The sequence below is a fragment of the Canis lupus genome, chromosome 1 (genome assembly GCF_048164855.1).
Source record: "Canis lupus baileyi chromosome 1, mCanLup2.hap1, whole genome shotgun sequence".
Taxonomy (NCBI): Eukaryota; Metazoa; Chordata; class Mammalia; order Carnivora; family Canidae; genus Canis; species Canis lupus.
In genome coordinates this window covers 22,816,999-22,839,916 of record NC_132838.1, presented here as the reverse complement: position 1 = coordinate 22,839,916, position 22,918 = coordinate 22,816,999, and the positions used below count along the sequence as shown (strand labels likewise).

General features: G+C 36.1%; 1 protein-coding gene across 7 annotated transcripts in view; it reads left to right on the top strand.

The window, feature by feature from the left end:
• DCC (DCC netrin 1 receptor) overlaps positions 1-22,918 on the top strand; it is a 1,086,838-nt gene that overhangs the window by 800,601 nt on the left and 263,319 nt on the right. For all 7 annotated transcript variants that reach the window (XM_072822920.1, XM_072822912.1, XM_072822902.1 and 4 more), the window contains one exon: positions 6,331-6,380. In XM_072822920.1, coding sequence (XP_072679021.1) covers positions 6,331-6,380 — 50 coding nt within the window. The remainder of the gene's footprint in view (positions 1-6,330; positions 6,381-22,918) is intronic.

Genomic DNA, 22,918 nt, shown 5'->3' with positions numbered 1-22,918 from the left:
TTGAAACTTCATGGCACATATTAGCATAAATTAAAATTTTGACTAGTTCACTCAAGCTATCTATTATGGTTAAATTTCAGTTTTCAAAAAGGTATATTCTATACCCTGTGTCAGAATTCCTAATAGGTAATCTTCAAAAGTGTGGGTCTTACCTAAAAGCTAAAATTTTTGGGGTGAGGAGGGGTCTCTTTATGTCTGTAAACACAAACTGATTTATGCATGTGTATGGACTAATGTACATCACTCTGTCCCTTTTTAGTTCTCATTCTAAAGGGGATGGATGATGAAAAATGTAAGCGATGGACAGCCCTCCTACCTATGCCACTTAAATTGAAAACATTTTGTAAGGATTTAGGCCAAATAATCCAGTATTGAAGGTATTAAAACTAAGCAGGATAATGCATAATTTTACTTGGACCTTGCCTAACAGGTGAAATATTACACATATTTTCTGAAATATCATAAAAGAGAAGAAGAACTCTTAATGAAAAAGATGGATTTGGCAAAGCAGTAGCAGAGGAAACTAGAGATCTAAGAAAAGAATAAGAAAAAGTTGGGAAATTTAATGACCAGTCAAAATAAAGGACAGCGGCGTATATGCTATGGGGCCAGTGAAATTCAGGCAGGTGTAGAAATGCAGAGATGGCCTCCATGAATATTAAAAAGGCAACAAGCTATCTCTTTTCAGCAATGATTTCCATGTTGCTGTATATAATTCTGTAAATTATTGATCTTCTGAATTTCAAGGAAATAAAAAAAAAGACCTTAACTTGTGATTCCTTAACCAATCCATCATGGTTTAATCTGGAAAAGTATCTGGGTGGATATTTCACACAGTATCAGTGGATCGAGGAAGGTCATGCATGTTATTAAGGACAGTGCTGCAAAGACACAGGAAGGATGCTCATTTGCAATCTCAACTTAAAAATATATTTTATATGTGACACCACTTCAGTATCATTTTTAATGCCCATCCATCTGATTCTGTTATTGAAGACAGAATAGAATATTTATTGGCAGAATAAATTACTTCACAACTTATAATTATAAAAATAAAAGGAAAACAAATGAAAATGAATATTTTACATAATTTATGTAGATTTCATTCACACTCTGAACTGTAATACTGTGGCCTTATTCTCCACTTTGGTTTTGAATGTCATAAGTGAGAGAGAGAGATTATTACTCATTAGTCCAAGAATTATTATCTCTAAGTGTTGCAACAGTTAGGACTTAGAAAATACCTGTCACTAAATAAAAGGATTTCATGACCCTAACTCTACAAGCGTCACCAAGCAAAGGATGCCAACTTATCTTTATTGATGTATTTGGTGGGAGAAAGCAAGAACTGAGTGGTCCCCTTGGAGTGGGCTCCTGGACCTGCTCCCCATTCCTCTTCACAATCAATTCATCTTTTTTGATTTCCAATGAAAACCCCTGCACTCTTGGCTTTCTATCTCTTGTTATCCAGTCAGTCCCCTTCTTCCTCTCTATCTGATGTCTTCTCTCTATCGAAGCTGTCCATGCGGAGGGCACACATTATACAGAGATGTATTTCATCACATTTCATAGCCTCCCACTTCCCAACCTGCAGTCGTGAAGCTGTCTTCTTGACTTTCTGGGTGTTATAAAAGGGAGATGTTGTGGGAATTAAATGGGCTAATCCATGCGGGCACCTAAAATATGAACATGCCATACATTTAAGTGTTCAATAAATGTTATCTATAACAATGCACATGTCACTTTTTCTCCTTCTACTACATGTTCCTTAAGGTGAGGGATGCTGTTATATTCATCTCTCTACTCATCATCTCAGTAAATACTTGCTGAATTAATCAGACAGTTCAGCCAAACAATACAATTTTTTGTATGTGTAGATTTATCTTTCGGACTTCCCGTTTATGTGGCTAATTTAATAGATGACTGTGTCTACATCTGTGTTAGAGAGAACATTGTGTTTCTTATCAGGTCAGAGGAACCCTTACCATAAAAATTTATATTGGGACCATAAAAAATGGAATAAAAGCAAAATAAAAATGCAAGTAATTTTTTTTTTCTGAATCAATTATCCCAATGGTACTCCTGTTATGCTAAAATGCTTGTGAAGATTTTTATCCTGATAAGCTGTCATCTCTAATTTAGCCTGCTTTTTAATTGTATTTCTGGGAAGAAAAATTGTTTTTCATTCAGATTCCTCCACTTATTGTGTCATTTCTTTATAACGATCCACTTCTTTAAACCATTTGGGATTGTAGAATATCAGATCTAGGCAGCCTGGTATTTAGTGTGGAATGTAACTAGTTTTGCCAATTTGTTCCCAAACACTGTCTCTTTAACTAGTTGACAACTGTAGCTCATTAAAATATTTTATGAGTCAATTAATATTTATGAATTTCCATGCAGGCTTGCTCTGTGCCCAAAAGTGGAGGGAACCAATTTCATAGGCAAACTTAGCTTTAAGAATGTGCTTCTTACGGTTGTCACTGGTATTTATTGAGTACTTATTAGTGCAAGGCCTTGCTCTAATCACTTTGCTTTATTAACCTTTAATCCTCATGATACTATAATTTTTTCCCTACTTTACAGATGACAAAACTAATATTAGAAAGAAGTCAAAGGTAAGCAGCAGAGCCAGGTCACATAAGCTAGTAAGAAAAGGAGCAAGATTTAATGTGAAAAAATCTTGAATTTCTCTTATTTTGTAATGAATTTCTCATATGAATTGCTTGAAGTACAAAGCTCGTAATCATATATCAGTTATTTCAATCCATAAATCATGTTCAAGACAGCACACATTTGGTAAAGAGAGGGATTCAAGTGTCTGTCCATATGGACATTCAGTTACAAATGTGGGGACTTTATGTACTCTACAGAATGTATCATCATATCAAACCACCATGTGGCACCATATTGAGGGGAGTTTCTAAACCAAATACCACAGATTGGCTTTAAGGAACCTGTTGTAAATGATAAATTGCTTGACATTTTAAAGAGAAAACAATGAACTATGGTCTTCTTCTTTTCCTCATGAGACAACAAAATATCTTGGGAAATCAAATAAAGAAAAGCTCAAACTAATGTGGATTCCATTTACTTCCACCAAGCAATTAACCCTATCTACTATATCTCAATAATAGGGGAATTGATAGTGAGAGGCGAGGAGTGGAGATAGATAACTAAAAATGCTACAGAAGAAACTCTCTACTTTATTTCCTGATTATGTAAAGCAAGAATAGTCAATGTGCTAGAAGTTTGTGAAGTTATACGATGGAGCACTTGGCATTTTTTTCAGTCGGTGCCTATTTTAATCTTCAGTGCTTTACAGAATAATTTGAATATGGATCCTCTTAAATTCTTCTTCATTGTGAGGATGTCAGTCTATTTAATTTTTTCCGATCACACACATTGTTATTATTTCCAGCATATTCTATTATTTCCTCTTTTAAAGAAATAGACTGTGGAGATGGTCTTATTAAAGCCTCTGCATTCTCGCCTTTCCTGAAAACTGGACTGGGATGTCCATGGGCCTGTGAAGGTAGTTCAGGGAAGTCTGTTTCATTAATGTAACATTTGAGAAGAGTTGAGAATATAGAAAGATTGCCAAATGCAGAAGAGCCCTTCTATTTTAGCTTTAAAAAAAAAGAATCTTAATGTTTTAATCCTAGTAACATAAAATGGAATATAATATATAAAAGAATGAAAGTTTTAGAAATGAGTTTTGAAGGAAACTTATCTATTAAGAATTAAAAAAAAAAAAAAACACACACATACTTTAAAAGCTCCACGTAAAAGGACTTCCAAATACCACCAAGCATGTGAAAAGATGTTCCTCATTATTAGTCCTTGGGGAAAAGCAAATAAAAACAGTATATATATATATATATATATATATATATATATATAATGAAATGACTAAAATGAAAAAGATTCAGAAGTAAAACAAAGGTTGGTAAGGATATGGGAATACTGGAAATTTGCTATATTCTTAATCAGGGTGTAAATTGGTGTGACCACCTTGGAAAATTTTGTCTACTAAAGCTGGATGTATATATAACCCCATAGGGGTTTCTACTGCTATCACTGCTATCAGGATTTCCAATCCTAGGTATACAATGAAGGAAATGAGTGCAGTTATTCATCAAAAGACATGTACAAAAGTTTTCATAGCAGATTTATTCTCAGAGCCCCAAATTGAAAATAATCCAGTGACATTCATCAATAGGAGTAAATATAAAATATAATAGTCACGTATTAGAATATGTAGGAACAATAAAAAAGCAAACAAAAGCACTGAAACTACTGCAAAATGAGCCAGAAAGAATGAATCCCAAGAAATAATAATGAGCAAGAGAAACCAGGCTGAAAAAAATAACTGATTGCATTTTTAGTAAGCTCAAAAGCAAGCTAAACTAATCGATGGTGTTAGAAATCAGAATAGTGGTTACTCTTAGAAGGATATTGATTGGGAAAGGACCCAAGTGAACTTTTCAGGATACTGAAACTATTTTATATCTTGATCTAGGGGGTGTTTAAATTCACATTTAACACACCACATACATATAACTTTATCCAATAGCGCATATAAGATTTGTGCATTATACTATGTGTATGCAAACATTAATTTTAAAATATAAAACTGCAAAAATAAAGCTTGTTATGACTAAAACCTTGAGTATGAAAAAGGTTTTATTATGTCTTATAATCTTTCTGTTAATTAATCAATTAGCTAATTAATTCAACACATATTTGCTGCACGTGACCCGCATGCCTGACACTCTTTGATACTGAGGATTCAGCATCAAAAGGGACAAGAATCCTGGACCCTGTGGGGATTATATTCTATATTTGAAAAGAAATATAATATGAACTAAAATAAATAGAATAAAAAAGCCTATTTCTTAAATCATAAAATATTTTTTGAAAGAATTCTTGCTGACCTAATTTATGAAAACAAGCCTCCGGTGAGCTTTTTTTTTGTTTTTGTCACAAGCTGTGTTGACCACAACTTTCACCAAGTACTAAGATAAGAAATTCAAAATGAAAATAAAGCAAGTGATTATAATTCTTATGGTGTCCAGAAAGGCCCAGGAGCTAGTATTTAAGTAACTATTCATTTGTTCATGTAATCGAGTCAGTAACTATTAATTGAATGTCAGTTTGTGGGCTGTGAAGATTAATCAGACATGTATCATGCCCTCATGGTGATTACTTTTCAGAAGGCAAACTCAGAGTAGGGCATAAGTGAATTCATATAGATGAAGGTAAATATAAGGACCCTAGAGAAAATATAAGTACCCTAGAGAAATGTAGATATTATCCAAGTTCAATTTCAAGAACGGGCAACATGACGGAGAAGGGTCCATAAATTCTTGAAAATGCTGAGAGCATTTCTTTTCTGGTAAATCAATTTGTCATGAACACAATAGGGACTACTATTTTACAGATTAATACGTGGTAAGCGTTTATTGAATACTATTTGCATTTCTTTTGTGGGGCAGAGAGCTTTATTCTGTTTATGACTCCTCTAGGACTTCCAGGATAGTGTCCGACACATCCCAGCCATTTAGTGAATGGTTATCTTTGAATTACTCACGTGATGGAATATTCACTTTTTGATATGGTAAATATTCACTACAAGTATTATGAAGAAAGCTGTGCACGTCCCTCCTTCTTCCATGAAGGAATGTGACAATCAAAATGCAGACAAAAGAAAAAAATAAACCTAAAAAATCCACAAAGAAAAATAAACTGCTTTTTTGTTAATGGAACTGATTCGATGAATGCTATTTGATAACCTGTTTGCATCGCTCACCCATAGGTTTAATTACAGGCATATATAAGGACAGATGTATTCCTTTCACTTTTTAAGAGATAATAAAGATTGTGGTAAGAGGATTAAGCAACATGAGTGACCATTAGCATGACACATTTTATAATAAAACCATGCAGATCCTGAAATACACAATATCTTAGGCCTTTAAAACCACTCTAGGAAATCTCCTGTGTGTTTTTATTGGTTTCTCTGGGAAGGTTGTAACCAGAAAGCTGTAATTAAATGGCAGTGATTGCTATCATGACAGGTGCTCTCTTGCCTAACAGTTTGGAGGTGGGGCTATCTGCACAGATTCTTATTTTGGTAAAATGAGAAGAAATAAACAGAGACAGCTCTTTTTCATCTCTCCAGGAAAAATGTTGAAGCACCACCTGGATCAGCCTCCCTAATTACCATGATGAACTGTGAAAGTCATGCTTTCTCTTTTCACAGAGGGCTTGTAGCTTGTCTTTTCTGACTTGGGCAGTAACCGTCTCACCTTGTTTTGTTCCTTTTAGTGCCAAGTGCCCCGCCTCAGAACGTCTCCCTGGAAGTAGTTAATTCAAGGGTAAGTCATCATATGGACAATCATCGTATGGTTTCACTCATACGTGGGATATAAGAAATAGTGAAAGGGATTATGAGGGAAAGCAGGGAAAATGGGTGGGAAAAATTAGAGAGGGAGACAAACCATGAGAGACGCCGGACTCTGGGAAACAAAGAAAGGGTTGCAGAAGGGGAGGTGGGTGGGAGGATGGGGTGACTGGGTGACGGGCACTGAGGGGGGCACTTGGTGGGATGAGCACTGCATGTTATGCTATATGTTGGCAAATCAAACTTAAATTTAAAAAAATCAAGGGTAAGCCATAGAAAGGTTTACTATTTCATTTGCTACACGTGTGCTTTTCACTTGCCCATCCATTCACCTCCTTGGGTGCACGGTTGTTTCCATGTGAGGAGATGCTCCAGGACAGCACAGTGGGTGAGCAGCATGGATTCTGCATCTTCAATCACACTTGAGTTAATTAAAGGAAGAATTTGTTTACTAATAGCACACAGTTTTATAAATGTGATTAAAGGCTGTTCCATCAGGAAGCAAAGACATCTATTTATTTATATTTACCAGTATAGGATATAATGCGCTAGAATTAACAGTCGATTGAGGGAATAAACAAAACTGTCACCTTGAAAGAGGTGGAATACAGATTGCTTCCTGTTTCATCACCATCCCTATCGTTCACTTATAAATATATGCATCAGAGGCTGTTTTGGGGTCCAATGAGGTTATGAAGCAGTGTTATCCGGTGATTAATATCTTCCTGGCCTGGAACATTGATGTAACTTTCAAAAGAATTTAAATGAGGCTGAGTATAGCTGCAGATAAGGAGCCTAATGCCAGAAATCGGTCTTCTATAAACATCTCTTTATTTCAAGTATTCCTTGGGGTTGAAAATAAGCTAAAGCCATGTCGTATGGTAAAGCAAACAAGAATTGGTTTGGTTTGACTCTTTGACCACTTGGTTGTGTGCTCTCAGGGAAGTGATCTCACTCTTCCCGGGCCTCAGTGAGGGCAGATCAGTCTAAGCTCTGGGACGCAGCAGGGAAATTTTATGAGTCTTCAAGAAAACCATACTCTGGTTTTTATTCTAGCTTTCTCTTTTAATAACTGTATGTGATCTTGGAAAAGTTTCTGACTTCAGCAACCCTCTGTTTTTGTATTCATGGAGTATGAATGTCAATGCTTTCTGTATTGATTTACCATGAAGAAGTAGTAATAGAACACATACAGAGGATCTAATTTTGTGTCAGTAGCTATTCACTCAATGTACAATTCCATGCCAGACCTTGCAAAAATCTCCAATGAAGCCCTGTGTTATGACTATGATCAGATTTGCCTCTGTCAAATGAATTTGTCTTTTGGGACAAGTGAAAAGTCTCTAAAATTGTTAGCCTCTTACATTTTTATTCCCCATATTGGATAAGAACTAGTAAAATAAAATTTAAAATTAGAAGAAGTAAAATAAATAAACTTAAGGAGAAAACAATGAGCTAAAGGAAAATAACCAGAAGTAAATATCCCCTAAAAACTATATTATTATTGGCAACAACATTAAATGTTTTGCATATGTGCCACTCAAATTAGGAGACTGCTGAATCACAGTCAAGTAGATTTTTACGGTTATTGTAGGTTGTTAATGAATGAAGTTTGGAAAACCTACTATGATTTCTCTTGTTTTAATGACTTCTTTTTATTTGGCTTTTCACCTGCCTCACATCATTCCTCCAGAGAACTCAGAAACTGATACAAACTATTTCATGCGTATGTGTCTGTGGTCATATTCTTTAAAAGTCTACTCCAGGAAAGATGAATGTTTTCTTCTGAAATGTGAATAAGGCATTATTGAATGACCTTGGATGCTGACTGTATTTAAATATGGATTTTTACTGCCCTGATAAGGGAATTCCTGTTTTGCAAAATTGGATTTTCAACTGATTTCTATATATGTATACAAATACCGCGGCCTGTACTCTTCTATAATATGCAATGCTTGCAATGCAACAACCAAATATAAGAGCTCCTGTTTCTATCCTCCCGTGGTTATATCTGGAACATTGTATTGCTAGAAAGTCTAACTTGTTCGTTAGCATTTTAGAATGAACATAGCAGGCCCCAGCCCTGGAAAACCGTTTATTTGCCTGCCTTTCTCTCTGTTAATCTTATTTTCTAGCATTTAAGGAATTATAAAATATGAGTTTGAATTCTTCTTGGATTCTTCTTGGTTTTTTTACCAAGGAGAAAGAAACTGGATGGCCAAAACACTGGTTTTATTTATTTATTTATTTATTTATTTATTTATTTATTTATTTATTTATTTATTTTTATTCCCACTATTGATGAAAAGACAAAAACAAGATTGTATTATGATTTTCTTCTTAGGTGTGATACAAAAGTTCTCAAGTATATTAATATTTACCCCAACTATTACCATTTTAAGAGACAAAACCTATTTAAAAGGGAATAGTTTAGTTGAATAAGTAGTAGTATTATCTTTCAACTAAAAGAATTACATTTATGTTTCTCATTTTACTTGGAATTTTTATTTAATATAGAAGGAACAGAGCTACATTTAAAATTTTTATTCTGTATAGTATTTTCAATTGCTGAGCATACTTCATCATTTTATTAACAGTCAATGAGAAAATTTGGCTGTGCTAATGTTTTTGCACACAGATCTCTAGGATTTCTGTACATAGAATTGAGAAGTCACTATAAGGCATAAAATGACCATTTATAGGTTGTTAAGGTTCTGGTTACCAATAAGCCAACAGGACTGAGAAATCATGTCCCAAGCTATGCAAACAGTATGGTTCTTAAACATTTAGATAAAAGAATGAAAAAGAATTCTGTTACTATATAGTTCTTAAAACCCTCATGCAGCAGATTACCTTTATAAAGCTATAATCATAGAACAGACTTGATTCCCTTTCTGCAGGCTTATGTGAACACAAATTTTGTTCTGAGGGAATGGCTTTATGTACCTATAGATACTCATTTTAGGTAATAATGAGTCATGATTGTATGGTTATTTCTCATACTAAAATTTCTTTACAAGAAATAACATCTTCGTAAGAAAAGAGAAAATAATGGTTTACAGAATGGACTTTAAAATGTGACTGTTTTATTGGGAAAACTTTATAGGGATAATTTTCTTAAGATTTTTACTTTAAAATTCAATTATTATTTGAAGAAATAAATATTACAACCTAATTAGTTGGCTAGACTATAAAGCGTAAATTATAGACTGGGAAGAGCTTCTACTGGTACTTGACTATTTTCCTATGTTCTGATATAAAAGTTCTGGGAATAAGAACATTTAGAGACGCTACAATTCAAGATGCTTAGGCTCCTTTCCTAGCTCTTTGAGACCTTGGAAAGTCAAGATCCGTTTCATTGATTCACTCAACATTTGCTGTGTGCTTGCAATATATCTACTGTATAATGTGTACACAGATACACATGCGTGTATACTTATGTATGCACTGCATATACACCGACTATATGACTACATATACCTAAGTGACCCAGTCTTTGCCTTCATGGAACTCATGGTTTACTAGGAAGATATATGAAAGAAAATTCACTTTTATTGAAACCAAATTTGATCGATTATAACTCCTCAAAGTTACAATTATTTTCTCATTGATAAAATGAAAGGGTTGGAGAGATAATCTCTAAAATCTCTGTGGCTCCAAACATCTACGTCTGTATCTTCACTTGTCACACCATTTCTTCATCATTTTATCTTTACAGATTTAGAGAAAATAGACACATATATCGATCAAAGTATACCAGATTTGATTTACATGTTCAGATGCTTATTGATTAAGCACTGTGGCTGATTACCAAGAATGAAATTTTAAAATTAAATAAATAAAATCCAGTATATCACCAGGCATGGGTCCTTGTATAGGTTTAGATTTTTTAAATCTAAAAACCCACGTAGAATAGTGGATTCCTCTAGTTATATCATTGCACTTTTCTGGTGTTAAAATTCTTACCCTTGAACACCAAATACATCTATGTGGATGTAATTTTGTTGCATTCCTAAAAGCTAATACCCAGTGGGTCACTCACAGTTTGATAGTGTGTGTGATGCCTTAATTGCAACAGTAGATAAAGTGACTGGTATCTCCCTCTATCTTAGTGCCTCACTCCCTCATGTGAGCATTTTGGCATGCTTAAATAACTTGAAAATTAGCTTAGTAATCATACAATTCCCTTTACCTGGAAACTACCCAAAGGGAGATTTAAAACAGCAGTTTCCAACTCCAGGAAGCATAATGATCATTTTGGTCTCAGATATTTTAACATCTTTTTTTCTTTATTTTCTCTTTGTCTTTCTTTCCCTTCTTTCTTTGAAAACAAAGCAGCAAACAAACAAACAAAAGCAAAGCAGAGGTCATCTAAGTACTGTATCATTGGGTAACCTCAGGAGGGCATGTGGCATAATGGAGTAGGTTGGACTCAGGCCTCTGTCCCCTTCATTGCTCCAGCTCTCACATCAACAGAACCTGGGAGTCGTTTGCATTTGACTCCCAAATGGGATAGACACTTGTTAGGGATTGTGAGCAAAAGTGTGAAAGTGAGGAGAGGAGAGAGAGTGGAGGAATGAAAAACAAAGAGCCAGTGTGAGTTACAATATCAATTTGCAGATCCTCTGGTCTTTTGGTCTTTGTTTTTTAGGTGTTTTTGTTTTGCCCCTGATGGGGAGTGTCTACCCTTGGCTGTCCAGAGGACACTGGAATTTATACCACATCCCGCCTAAAAACACAGACCCTCTTCTTCAGTCTGTGAATGGTGATCTCTGCCTTGCACATAGACGTAGGTCTCAGAGAACTCTTGAAAACAAACATTTTGTTTGTTTTTCTTCCAATCATCCTAAATCCTTCATAAAATACACTTTGGCCACTGAGTTACGTGGAGCTGGAGCTCTGAGTCCTCCCTACAATGAATTTAGTTGGTTCTTGAAATGCATTTATTGTAGAGAAAGAGGACATGCAGGAGACCTTGGGTGACTGATACCATGCAAAGATACACTAAAAACTGGCATTTACAATAATATTTACACTCCAGACTTTGTACTGGTGTTTTTACTCAATCTTAATATACAGAGCATTTCTACCTAATTATCATGTCTGGTCCAGTTATTCGTTAATACAATTCAAGTGGGTATAGATCTCTTGTATTTATTTTAGTTATTGATCTCTTCATTGATGCATTACCTGAGTGTTCTTGGAGTATAGACAATGTTCAGAGGGCCATGACTGAAATAGTCTTGGGAAGGGTGAGAGAGTGGGAACATAATTATAAGGCAGACAATGTTTCCTGATGGTTCTTACAGTCTAGTCTTTCTGTTTCTGCTATAATTTGTAGAATAGACTGGCTATAAACTTTTATGTTATTAAAATCAGACAACATGTAATTAATGAAAACTCTTTCAAGAATAAAACTGTTTGGGGACACCTGGGTGTCTCCGTGGTTGAGTGTCTGCCTTTGGCTCAGGGTGTGATCTCGATCCCGGGTTTGAGTCCCACGTTGGGCTCCCTGCAGGAAGCCTGCATCTCCCTCTGCCTGTGTCTCTGCCTCTCTCCATGTCCCTCATGAATAAATAAATAAAATCTTCAGAAAAAAAAAAAAAAAAAAAGAAGAAGAAAACTATTTGGTCTGTAATTTGGAAAGAACCCATCTTCATATATCTGTTGTCCTGCTTACATTTTTAAAAAACAGTACTTTTTATTGTAGTAAAACATATATAACATAAAATTTATCATTCTAACAGTTTTTCAGTGTACAGTTAGTTGCATATTGTTGAATCATTACAACCATCCACCCTCAGAACACTTTTTTATCTCCTCAAACTGAAATTCTGCCCCCATTAAATAATAATACCCCATTTCTTCCCTTTCCCCAGGCTCTGGAAACCAATATTCTGCTTTCTTCCTCCTGACTTATTTTATAAAAAATGTGAGGAGACTGATTCATGGGGAAAAAATGTGATTGTCTTTTTACTCTATCTTAAGAGAGAATAAGAACATTCTTAAAGTTTTACATCTTCACAGGGAAATGAAGGATCTAATGAATTATAGTGGTCAAGAATATAGGCCAATGCTTTAACTGGTTGGGAAGAAATACCCCATTTCCCATTATTGATACTGCTTTCAGAATAATTCTGTTCCAAGATCCTATGTTCATGAATTCATTTGAAAAAAATCTACTGACAAAACCAACTGCATAGTTAATAATAGGGAACCAGAAGTATATGCATGGAGTTATTCTGAAGTAACCCTGAAAACATAACTTTAGTCACTTGCATCAGTTTCATAACCTATTACAATTTAGACCAGAGCTCTGAACCAGTAGATAAACGGATCCTTTGATATTTTTTTTTTGAAGTTCCAATAAGTCAACAGTTTCTATTTTTTTTTCCATAGTGAAAACACAGTCAATGAATAAACTATGATGGGAAGGATATTTGGATTGTAAAAAAAAAATAGATAACCAATTTTCAAATAACACAAATGAATAATGCCAATTTAAATACATTCTGTAAATAATTTCAATAAAAGAATACACTGTAAATCAAAAACATATCTTCATATCACACTATCACTCATCCCCTTAGAGCTGTTTAGAGAATATTGACTCATGGTACTTTCCTAAGCAATATTTCATGGTTTGAAATGTAAGAAATATAAGTCTCCTATTAGAGACACTAAGGGCTGTGAAAAGTATTTTTTTAACTCTGTTTTGGTCAAATGATTTTTTTTTAAGATTTAATTTATTTATTCATGAGAGACACAGAGGGAGAGGCAGAGACACAGGCAGAGGGAGAAGCAGGCTCCACGCAGGAAGCCCCATGCGGGACTCGATCCCAGGAGACCAGGATCACGAACCTCAGCAAAAGGGAGACACTCAACCGCTGAGCCACCCAGGCATCCCAAATGATTTCTTTCTATAGTTGTCTTTTATACTAAATAGTATCCTTAAAACTTTTCCCAAGTTACTTACTTTGGAAACATCATATTCCAAACAAGAATTAAGTAGTTCATAAACTGAGCTAACTCATTTCCACAGAAAGTACATTTGTACCTGAATTAATTTAAAATAACAATATAAGTTAAGGGAGAAAAAGAAAGAAGAAAAGTAAATTTATGAAAAAACTAGAAGTGAATCTAGGAATAGTCTTACAAAACACCTATGTGCGTAATAGGGGGTTGAGAACCACCTATGACGTCTCTTACAGGATTCAAATAAATTAAAGGCATGATTAAATATCCATGTCTATATGAACTTTTTATAATGTGAACAGGATTAGAAGAATATTTTCTAGAATGTTTCAAATACTTACATGTTTCATTTTTTTGTTGTGTATTTTAGGGTTATACTATATTGTTCTTTCCAAATTTATTCTCATTACTGCCATCTGGCACAAAGGATTCGGACAAAGAAACTAAAATAGGTTGTAGGATACCACCCTCTTGTGTGTTCTAGCTTCACTTTAATATTACCTTGCAATCTATACTTCATCACGCTCGTTTCTAATGGCTCCATTTCTGGTCGGCTCTGAAGGCAAAGCTCACTTTAGCCTCTCATGAAGCTTAATGAGATTTCCCTCAAGTCATACATTTTTGAAAAGTGGGAGGTTTAATAATGGGCTTAAATTAAATGAACCTAGGTCCAGTGATAAGGTCTCTGATTTTAATTTAGTTCAAGGAAGTTCCCTTATAGTTGGAATGGTTGATTAGTTAGAGGACATGAATAGGTTGAGTCTTACCAGTAGGTAAAAGCAGTCGCTAACTATGTGATTTGAATTTAGAGATGTTGAAACATTTACCTACACACAAAAAAACTTCCTTTACTTGTCTAGCTTTAAAATATTGCTTATCTTAGAAAATAACTGTGAGTATACAAAGTCTTCACCTGTTTATTTAAGAATGAGCATGAGTTATTTTAATTAGCCTTCCTGATATGTCTTTAATGAACACCTAATTTTGACAATAATAATGGCAGTAAATAGCTTTTTCAGCAGGTGTTTTGTACCTGGCAATGTGCTAAGCAATTAAAACACTATTTTATTTACTTCTAATAACCCTATACGATATGTATTAGTTGTTAAACTGATTAATGGAATGCTAACTTTGAGCTGAGCTTATTGCTGGAAAAGCTATAAAGCAGGCAGTCACATCTCCTTCTGTCCTAGAGCTTACTTCAATGCAAATACAGGCAGGTAGACTGATAAGGAAACAAAGGAATGAACAATTAACATAAGAGAATGCTGAGTCATGTGAAGAAAATGAAACACAATAATACGATAGACAAGGACCTAATTTAAATCAGACTATCAGAGAAGACAATTTTTTGGAGGTGACACTGGAGCTGAGTCAAGAATGTGAGAAAGGGTCAGTTTTTTGTTTTTTTTTTTTTTTTTTTTTTGCACATTTAGGATAAAGCCTTCCAAGGAAAGCCCCTAGCTAGTTCAAAAGCCTTCACAAGGGAATTGTCTGTGTGTGATTGAAATAATAGCCATATGCATGGATCACAGATCGCTGGGTCAGGGCCAGATCATGAGGGGCTCTACAGGGCATTGTAAAAATTAGAATTTCATTCTGTGGATGATGAGAAGACGTTTGAAAGGTGAGTGATCTCTTTTTAAAAGATACCATTGGCTGCAGTGAAGAAAATTGTTAGGGATGGGGCAGGGTGGAAGCAGGGAGACCATTTAGGAGACAATTGAGTGATCTGTATGAGATGATTGTAGCTGGGGCTTGGGAGTCATTTTAGCAGATGGAGAGAGAGAAAATCATGATGTGTGTTGCATTTAGAGCCAATAATATTGGCTAATGGATTGGATATAAAAGGCAGGGGAAAGAGAAGGATCAAGGATAGAGACTAGATTTTTGCTACAGCGAATGAGTGCACTGTGGGGCTGTTTAATGAGAGAAGGATGAGTGCAGAAGAAGATTGGTTTAGAGGGACCAATCAATTAGTTTTTGGACTTTTTTTTTTTATTTTTGTTTTTGGACATTCTGAATTTGAGATGACTACTGGACAAACAATTAAGAATGTCAATCATGTAGACATTCTAGCATATGAGACCAGAGTTCTGATGACAGGTCATGACAGGAGATAAAAATTTAGGAGTCACTGTCGTATCAATGACACCTAGGGAGAGATTCCAGTTAGAAAACCAAATGGCTGAAATCTGGAGACACATTTAGAGATTGGCCAGTTGAGAAGGAGCAAGAGAGGTAGGAGAAGACAAAGGATGACGTCACAAAAGCAGGGGGCGGAGGGGGTTATGGGTAGGGGCGCTGCAAACTATTTCAGTGCTGATGAAAAGTATAGTAAAATAATGTCAGCAATGCAGCCGCTTGGGAGGGAGCATGAAAATGGAGAGGAAGGCGAGGGAATTGTAGAGCGTGGCCACAGATATTTTTGAGAAGTTTTCTTCCAAAGTGCATCAAAGAATTGGACAGGGATTTTAAGAGGTGGTAGGCTTGAGGAGGGTTTTGTTGCTTGTTTTACTTATTTACTGTCGTTTCCTTTATGAACGGGGGAGACACTGCAACTTTTGCAAATAGTGCAGCCTAGAGGGGGAAATTAGTGATGCAGAAGAGACTGGAACATTGTTAAGACTGCAATTCTTTGTGTAGGCAAGAAGGCGGGGGATCCAGCATGCAGGGACAGGTGCTTCAAGCCTTACCAGGTGAACAAGGGCAGAGGGAGTGGGTGTGGATACAGTTCATAGCCGAGGTGAGAAGTGTGACACAAGGTCTTCACGAGCCTCTGAAATCTTGGAGGATCAAGTACTGAGAGTTTGAAGACAGGGAACAAGATGAGAAATTGTTATTTCAGATCGTAGGAAAGAGAATCATGAAGTACATGAAATTACGATGGCCGAGCAGTGTGAACTGGCCATTTGAGCTTTGGGGTCATGAATTTAAAGTGAAACGAGCCAACACAATTGTGTTTGTTTTCCTCTCCAGGGGTGGTTGCTTGGTTGCTGGCCTGGGGTAGGCAGATAGTTGGGTTTTATTTTGTTTGGAGTTTGCCAAGCCAAAAGGGCTGGAGTGACAAAGGGGTTTTGCAAGGGAATGATTAAAAGAAGACCCACTTCTTCGAAGCCGCCTAAGGAAAGACAGGAGAGGGTACAGGGGCAGCAGTGATGGAAAATGAAAAAGTGGTTAGAACCAGTGGATTGTATAATTATTGTTCTATAATTGCATAATAATTCTATAATTATTATTAATGTACCCCATTTTCCAGAGAGACCACTGAGATTTAGAGAGACTAGGTAATGAGTCCCATTGCCACACAAAGAGGAAGTGGCAGCAAGGGGATTGGAACCCAGGCTCAGGTTGATCATTTGGCCACACTGCATTCCATCTGTGGGGCCTTATGAGAGAAGGGGTTCAAAGTAAGCTTTGCCTTCAACCAGTTTAAGTTCTCAGCAGTATTAGTTTCCAGGCAGAAGGTAAGGTCTCGATCAGAAGCTGGCAGATGGCTTAATCCATCAAGTGGACAACAGAACTAGGTATGGAAGGCATGGAAAGAAAGGGGTGCAAATGTCAGGAAAGGAGATCTTCTGAGAAGGGGATTCAAAAAGACATGTTCCGGGACCCTAGGTGGCTCAGCGGTTGAGCGTCTGCCTTGGGCTCCAGGTGGGATCTCAGGGTCCCAGAATCGAGTCCCCCATCGGGCTCCCTGCATGGAGCCTGCTTCTCCCTCTGCCTGGGTCTCTGCCCCTCTCTCTGTGTCTCTCATGAATAAATAAATAAAATTTAAAAAGCAAAACCAAACATGTGCCTGGCTCCCCAGCTTCCCCCAGAGTGAACCTACTTGTAAGATTCTACTCCTCACAACCTTGTATTTCTCCTTGAGGAGCCTAAAAAACACCTAAGAGGAGCCGTAGATTGTTAACTGAGCAAAGCTGAAACTTTATTAAATAATCCTGAAGACTTTTGGCATTTTCAAAGGTAATTCTGGTTTTTCCTCAATTCCAAGTTCTAGAATATATTTATCGATGAAACTTTGAAAGGAAAAAAATGAGCTCACAGGGAAGAGCTTTACCTCAGCTCTCAGGATTTGTTGGCAATGAAATAAAGCTTGTGTGTGTGTCTGTGTATATATCTAATATGTATATGTATATATTTTTTAGCAGCAGCAGCAGTGTTCCACGTTAGGAAATGTGTGTGAGGTTCAGAGAAAATGCGAGTCAGAACACTTGCCATTACATTTTATTAGCAAACATGGGTAATTTAAATAATAAACAAAACTAAACCAAATGGGCATAAATTAGATAAGAAGCCTAGAGCAAAGGCTGCCAGGTAATAGTGCAACTATCTAAATAAGAGTATTATTTTAAGATATTGCTGTTTTAGCAACCAAACTAAGTCTAATATATCACTGCCCTGAAGTCATTTTAGTTTAATCTCATTAAGAAGCCCACTAACATTATGCAATCCCAATATATACTCTCAATACCCCCGAACATTGAAATCTACTTATTTCATTTATTATGTTGCTCTTTCACATAGGAAATAGCTCCCATTAGTTTTCCAAAGCTTTCCAAATCATCACTCAGTCCACATGAAGTTGACAGTCTAAAAGCAGCATCTTCATGTTTCCTAAACATTTTTAGAAAATACGTACTGCATTGAATCCAGATGGATTTTGCAAATCAATTGAAAAGTATGTAAGAGTAGGTAAAGAAGCACAGACGAACAGAGGCCCCTGGGTGGCTCAGTCAGTTAAGTGTCTCTGAATCCTGATTTTGACTCAGGTCATGATCTCAGGGTCATGAGAGCAAGCTCTGCGCTTGAGATCTTGTCCCTCTATCCCTCCCCCAGCTCGCGGGTGCTCACAGCACACACACACTCTCTCTCTCTCTCAAGTAAATAGAATAAATCTTTAAAAAAATATGGAAGAACAATTTAATATTTTTCAGAAAATTAACTTATGGTCATATTACATATCTCATCTTCACAGAACTAGGAGAAATTATTTGCATCTTCTACAAATCCCTTGGTTCCAAGGTGAACAAGAAATTCCGTTTTCTTTTTTTTATTGTAATAACTCAAGTTCTTCCTATCTAAACATTTATCATACTTCAGAGAAGTCTGTTTGACAAACCATTTTGTGTTTTAGCAGAGAGGCAGTAGCTATTAACTAGATAGTTGTCTGTTTTATTTTTACACAGATGAAGTTGAAGAGATACACACAAAAGGGATTTGTATGTGAAGAAATGCCCTATACTGACTTAAAATCAAGTTCATATTTTTTAAAATATGAAGCTGACTGTAGATTTTTTATCTTTTATGCATAGATGAATGTAAATGTTGCAAAAGAAAAATATATCTAAGTCCATGGCTGTGGTTTCAACATGTACTTCTCCAGAGATGTCTATATTTCAACATTTCCAAGTGGAGAGGAGTTTTCTTGTACTTCAAAAAAAGAACATATTTGAGTTTCATTTAGATGTTAATGTACAAAATTCTCTTGATGAAATCGAGTATAGTACCATTTAAAGGGAACATTGTCAGCTCAAAAAAAAAAACAATGGGGGCGGAAACCCAATGATTTCTTAATTTGGAAGTTTTATTAGTGAAAAGGGAACACAAATTTTAAAAATTATTTCTGTTCCAACCTTGAGTTAATTTTTTTCAGGTGTTTATTCATTTGTGCGTTCATTTATTCGTATGTTTGCTAATAATAAATTTTCATGGAGTTTATGCCATGCGACAGACTCTAGGTAGACACTTCTGCTTTGCTAGTTTAATAAGAGGCCTTCCCAGTTGCTTGTCAGTCAGGAAACCTCAACGCCTCTGTGAACAGCAGCAATGAATGAGAAACTCTGACAAGTGACAGCACCTGACATCAAACAGAATTTCTGCTCCTATAGAAGAAATCAAGTTCTGTATCTGTGATCATGGAGCAGTTGCTGGCCCCTTGCCTGTGATTTAGGGGCGATTGGGTCATATTTTTATATTATACTTAGCTTTGTCATAATCAGAGATGTTTTGGGTTGATGGATGACAGAGCAGGTCTATGAAGCTGAACCTCAGCGACGGGACTGAATTTGCTGGATGCCCTGCTGTCCTGGAGTGGAAGCCCAGTGCGGCCGAACCAGCAGGTGGAGGCTAACAGTTGCAGCTTGGGGAAAAAAAGAAGTTGAAGGCTCAGAGTTTAAGTTCTCAAACTTTAAGGAGCATAAAAATCCTTGTCTAAAATAAAGAACCCCTCTCCCCCACCTCCTAGCACACACACCTTTGATTTAGGCTGTTTCCTGTCTGGGAAAATTATGTTTTCAGAGAGCAGATTAGAGTTCCAGGGTTCAATCCACAAGGCAGTCCAAGCATCTTCAGTGATAAACACCTCTGTACCTTCTTTGAGATGTAAGTGACCATCTTGCTTATTAAAGCCCATATTTAGCATTTACTTTACCAAATTGCGAGACTTTTCCCCTACTCTTTATCTACGAACACTTTGTCTTTAACATTCATTTATAATTTGATATGCCCTCAAAGTAGAAGAATTGACACAGTTCTTTTTAACAATATCTTTATAATAAATATGTCATTTCCTTAGTAATGGATTATTTGAACATTTTAATACTGAAACGATCAGAATTTTTTAATGGTATTCACAAAACACAGTTGTTTTCTAAAGGGACTTCAGTATCTAATTTTACTAATAACGTGTAGTCTTGTGTCTGTTACTCAGCCATTTACTCATTTTTTTTTTTATTCATTTACTCAACAAAGAGTTATTACACACCTGTTGGTTAATAGCTAGATACTAGCATCCCTTAAGGGGTCTTATTAATAAGTAGTCTGAAATTAAGATCATTGAGATAAACCATCTGAATTGCGGCATGATAAGCTAAATACAGCAGTGTGTACTTCTTTTTCTTATTTTGAATTCTATATAAATGGAGCAAATGCTTACCTTAAAAATCTCCACTTAAAGATCACAAAATATTTAAAAATTCTGTATGTTCAGTTTAGAACACCAGATGAAAAGTTTGTTTGAATCGACCATTTGTATGATTTCTCTCCATAATTGAAAGTAAATACCGTGAGTTTTAGAAATACCTGCGTGTGTGACACGTCGTTTGAGGTCTAATTTTCCTTGGTGTGCATGTGTGTATGTAGACATGGCTTGAGTAAAATAAGTATCCCTTTTCCTAAGAGTGTTTGCTAGAATCCTATTTTGATTTTAGAATTGATTTTTTCCTCCATCCTGAGGAGGACATGTGTGTCAAGAACTTTACTATGGGATACAACTTGACAGAGTGACACACACAGGAGTCAGATGTTATCAATAAGAAAATACACTTTTTCTCTGACTTGTGGGTCTTGTGAGGAACTGACATTGATGGGGAGCGATGCTCTTTAGCCAAAGGGAAATATATCTATCATGCTGTCACACCAGATTTACTTCAATCTAAAGTAAACATTGTGTTATGATGCTGTTCTTGGGAAATATACTTCTGAATATGCTCTGGGCTCTTTGGATGGGAAGTCATAAATAACTTTAAAGTGCATAAAATAGTACCTGTCATAATAAGCACACGATAAAAGAAATTTATACTTATTATAACTATCAATAGCTGACCCATAAAATAGACCATGAAGTATCTCAACAATGCAGCACTTCCTGTCTTTACCTAATGCCAGCAATCAGTGCTCCTTTGCCTGACTTTGCAGAGAATCGTGACTAATGATGTAACTGGTTTGTGGAGGTCTTTTTTCTTTTCTTTTTTTTTTTTTTGAAATGAACTTGAGACTTATCTCAATTCTGAATTTAATAGTTAATGGACTGATTTTCAGAGCCCAACAAATAACATGCATGTGAGTATTAGTTAGATTCAAACGTTAAATGTATGTCTTACACAAATTCTATTTAATCCTCAGGATGTTAGGTGGATCTCACAGTATTAACATTTGGGATTCATTCCGCTTTCGCTAATCTATGGTCTCCTCTACCACATACACAACAACAGTAACATCAGCAAAACAGAATCGCCAAGAATTTATCTTGAACCTGTAATTTTAATTTTGCTGATTCACAAAAGAAGTGCTGAAAGGCCCTTAAAAGCCAGGTCCTCCCAACTTCTATCTGTTACACAAATCCCCTTCATAAAACCTCCTTCTAGCTCATGCCTGAACTGTTCTGCTGACAGGAACTTTTTCCCCCCTCTTTAAGCAGCCATTTTTGTCATATGTAGGTCTAACTTTCAGAAATTTATATTCAAAATGAATTGCTTTATCTCCCTATAACTTCCAATCACTCGTCATAATTATTTCCCCTGGGACTATGAAGAACAAATCAAGTGAGTCTAGTGACTTCTCTTATGGCACGACTCTAAATATTTGAAGATGTCTGTCAAGCCCCCCTTCCCTCCACCGATTCTTCTCTGTGCTAAATATCCTTAGTTTCTACAAATATTTCCCATTTGCTTGTCAGCTCCCCACTTGATATGTCATCCTCCTCTGCACAGGTTACTAATGGCACGTGATTAGGAAACATCCCTTCAGGGTACCATCCTCGCCTTCACACTACATTATTATTCATATAATCTACAATCCCACTGATACTGTGGGTGGTCACACTATCTTGTGGACAGAGTTGGTTCTCCACCAAAACCTTGAAGTATTTCATGAATGATGCCCACAAACTGCATCCACCTCACTCTGTTCAGGCCAGCCTTTGTCTACTCACATGAAAGGCCTCTTTATTTATTTTTATTACATTCTGTCTCAGGTTAAGTCCATCACAACAACCTCTCAAGGTCCCTTTGGTATCTTCATACACTTACTCAACATCAATAAACAAAGATTGATTGTACACCTGGTACGTGTCAGGCGGTGTGCAAGGTGTTAATTGTGTGGTCCATTTATTTGATATACTACCCAACCTCAATTGGCCTTCTCACTCCAGGTGATTTTCCCTCCCACTTTACTTCACCCACCTCCCCCAGACCATGCTATAACCTTGTTTTCTTCCTCTTGACAGGACTTCCATTAAAAACCTTCAACTTCAAAACTGTCTTAGGTAATGGTTACTCTTTCCTTTCAGATCTCCATCGTCTTCACTCTCAGTAAACTGATGAACCCCATAAACACTTTTACATCCCTTCATTTTGACCACCATTTATCATTTTCTGCATTATCTCACCCTCATTTTCAGACTGTACCTTGTCATTGATCATGTGACTGACCATATTCAACACCCTCAAGATTATCTTTATTTTGGTTTGTTTTGCTTAATACTCTTGTCCTTTATCACTTAAGTCAATTTCCTTGCCTGTTCCTAAAGTCAAGCTCATGAGAGCTATGGGAGAAAATCCTAAAATGGCTGAAATGCCAGATCTAAAGGACTCAAAACAGGCCCCTAATTTTTTTCCCCTATGTTGACATTCCCCAGTTCTTTCTATTTAGTTATCATATCGGTTATTAATCTAATATTCCTTTAGTTTTCCCTATATTTGTCTATGCCATGCACAAATTTGGGTATTTATTCTGCTTTAACCAAAGTCCACA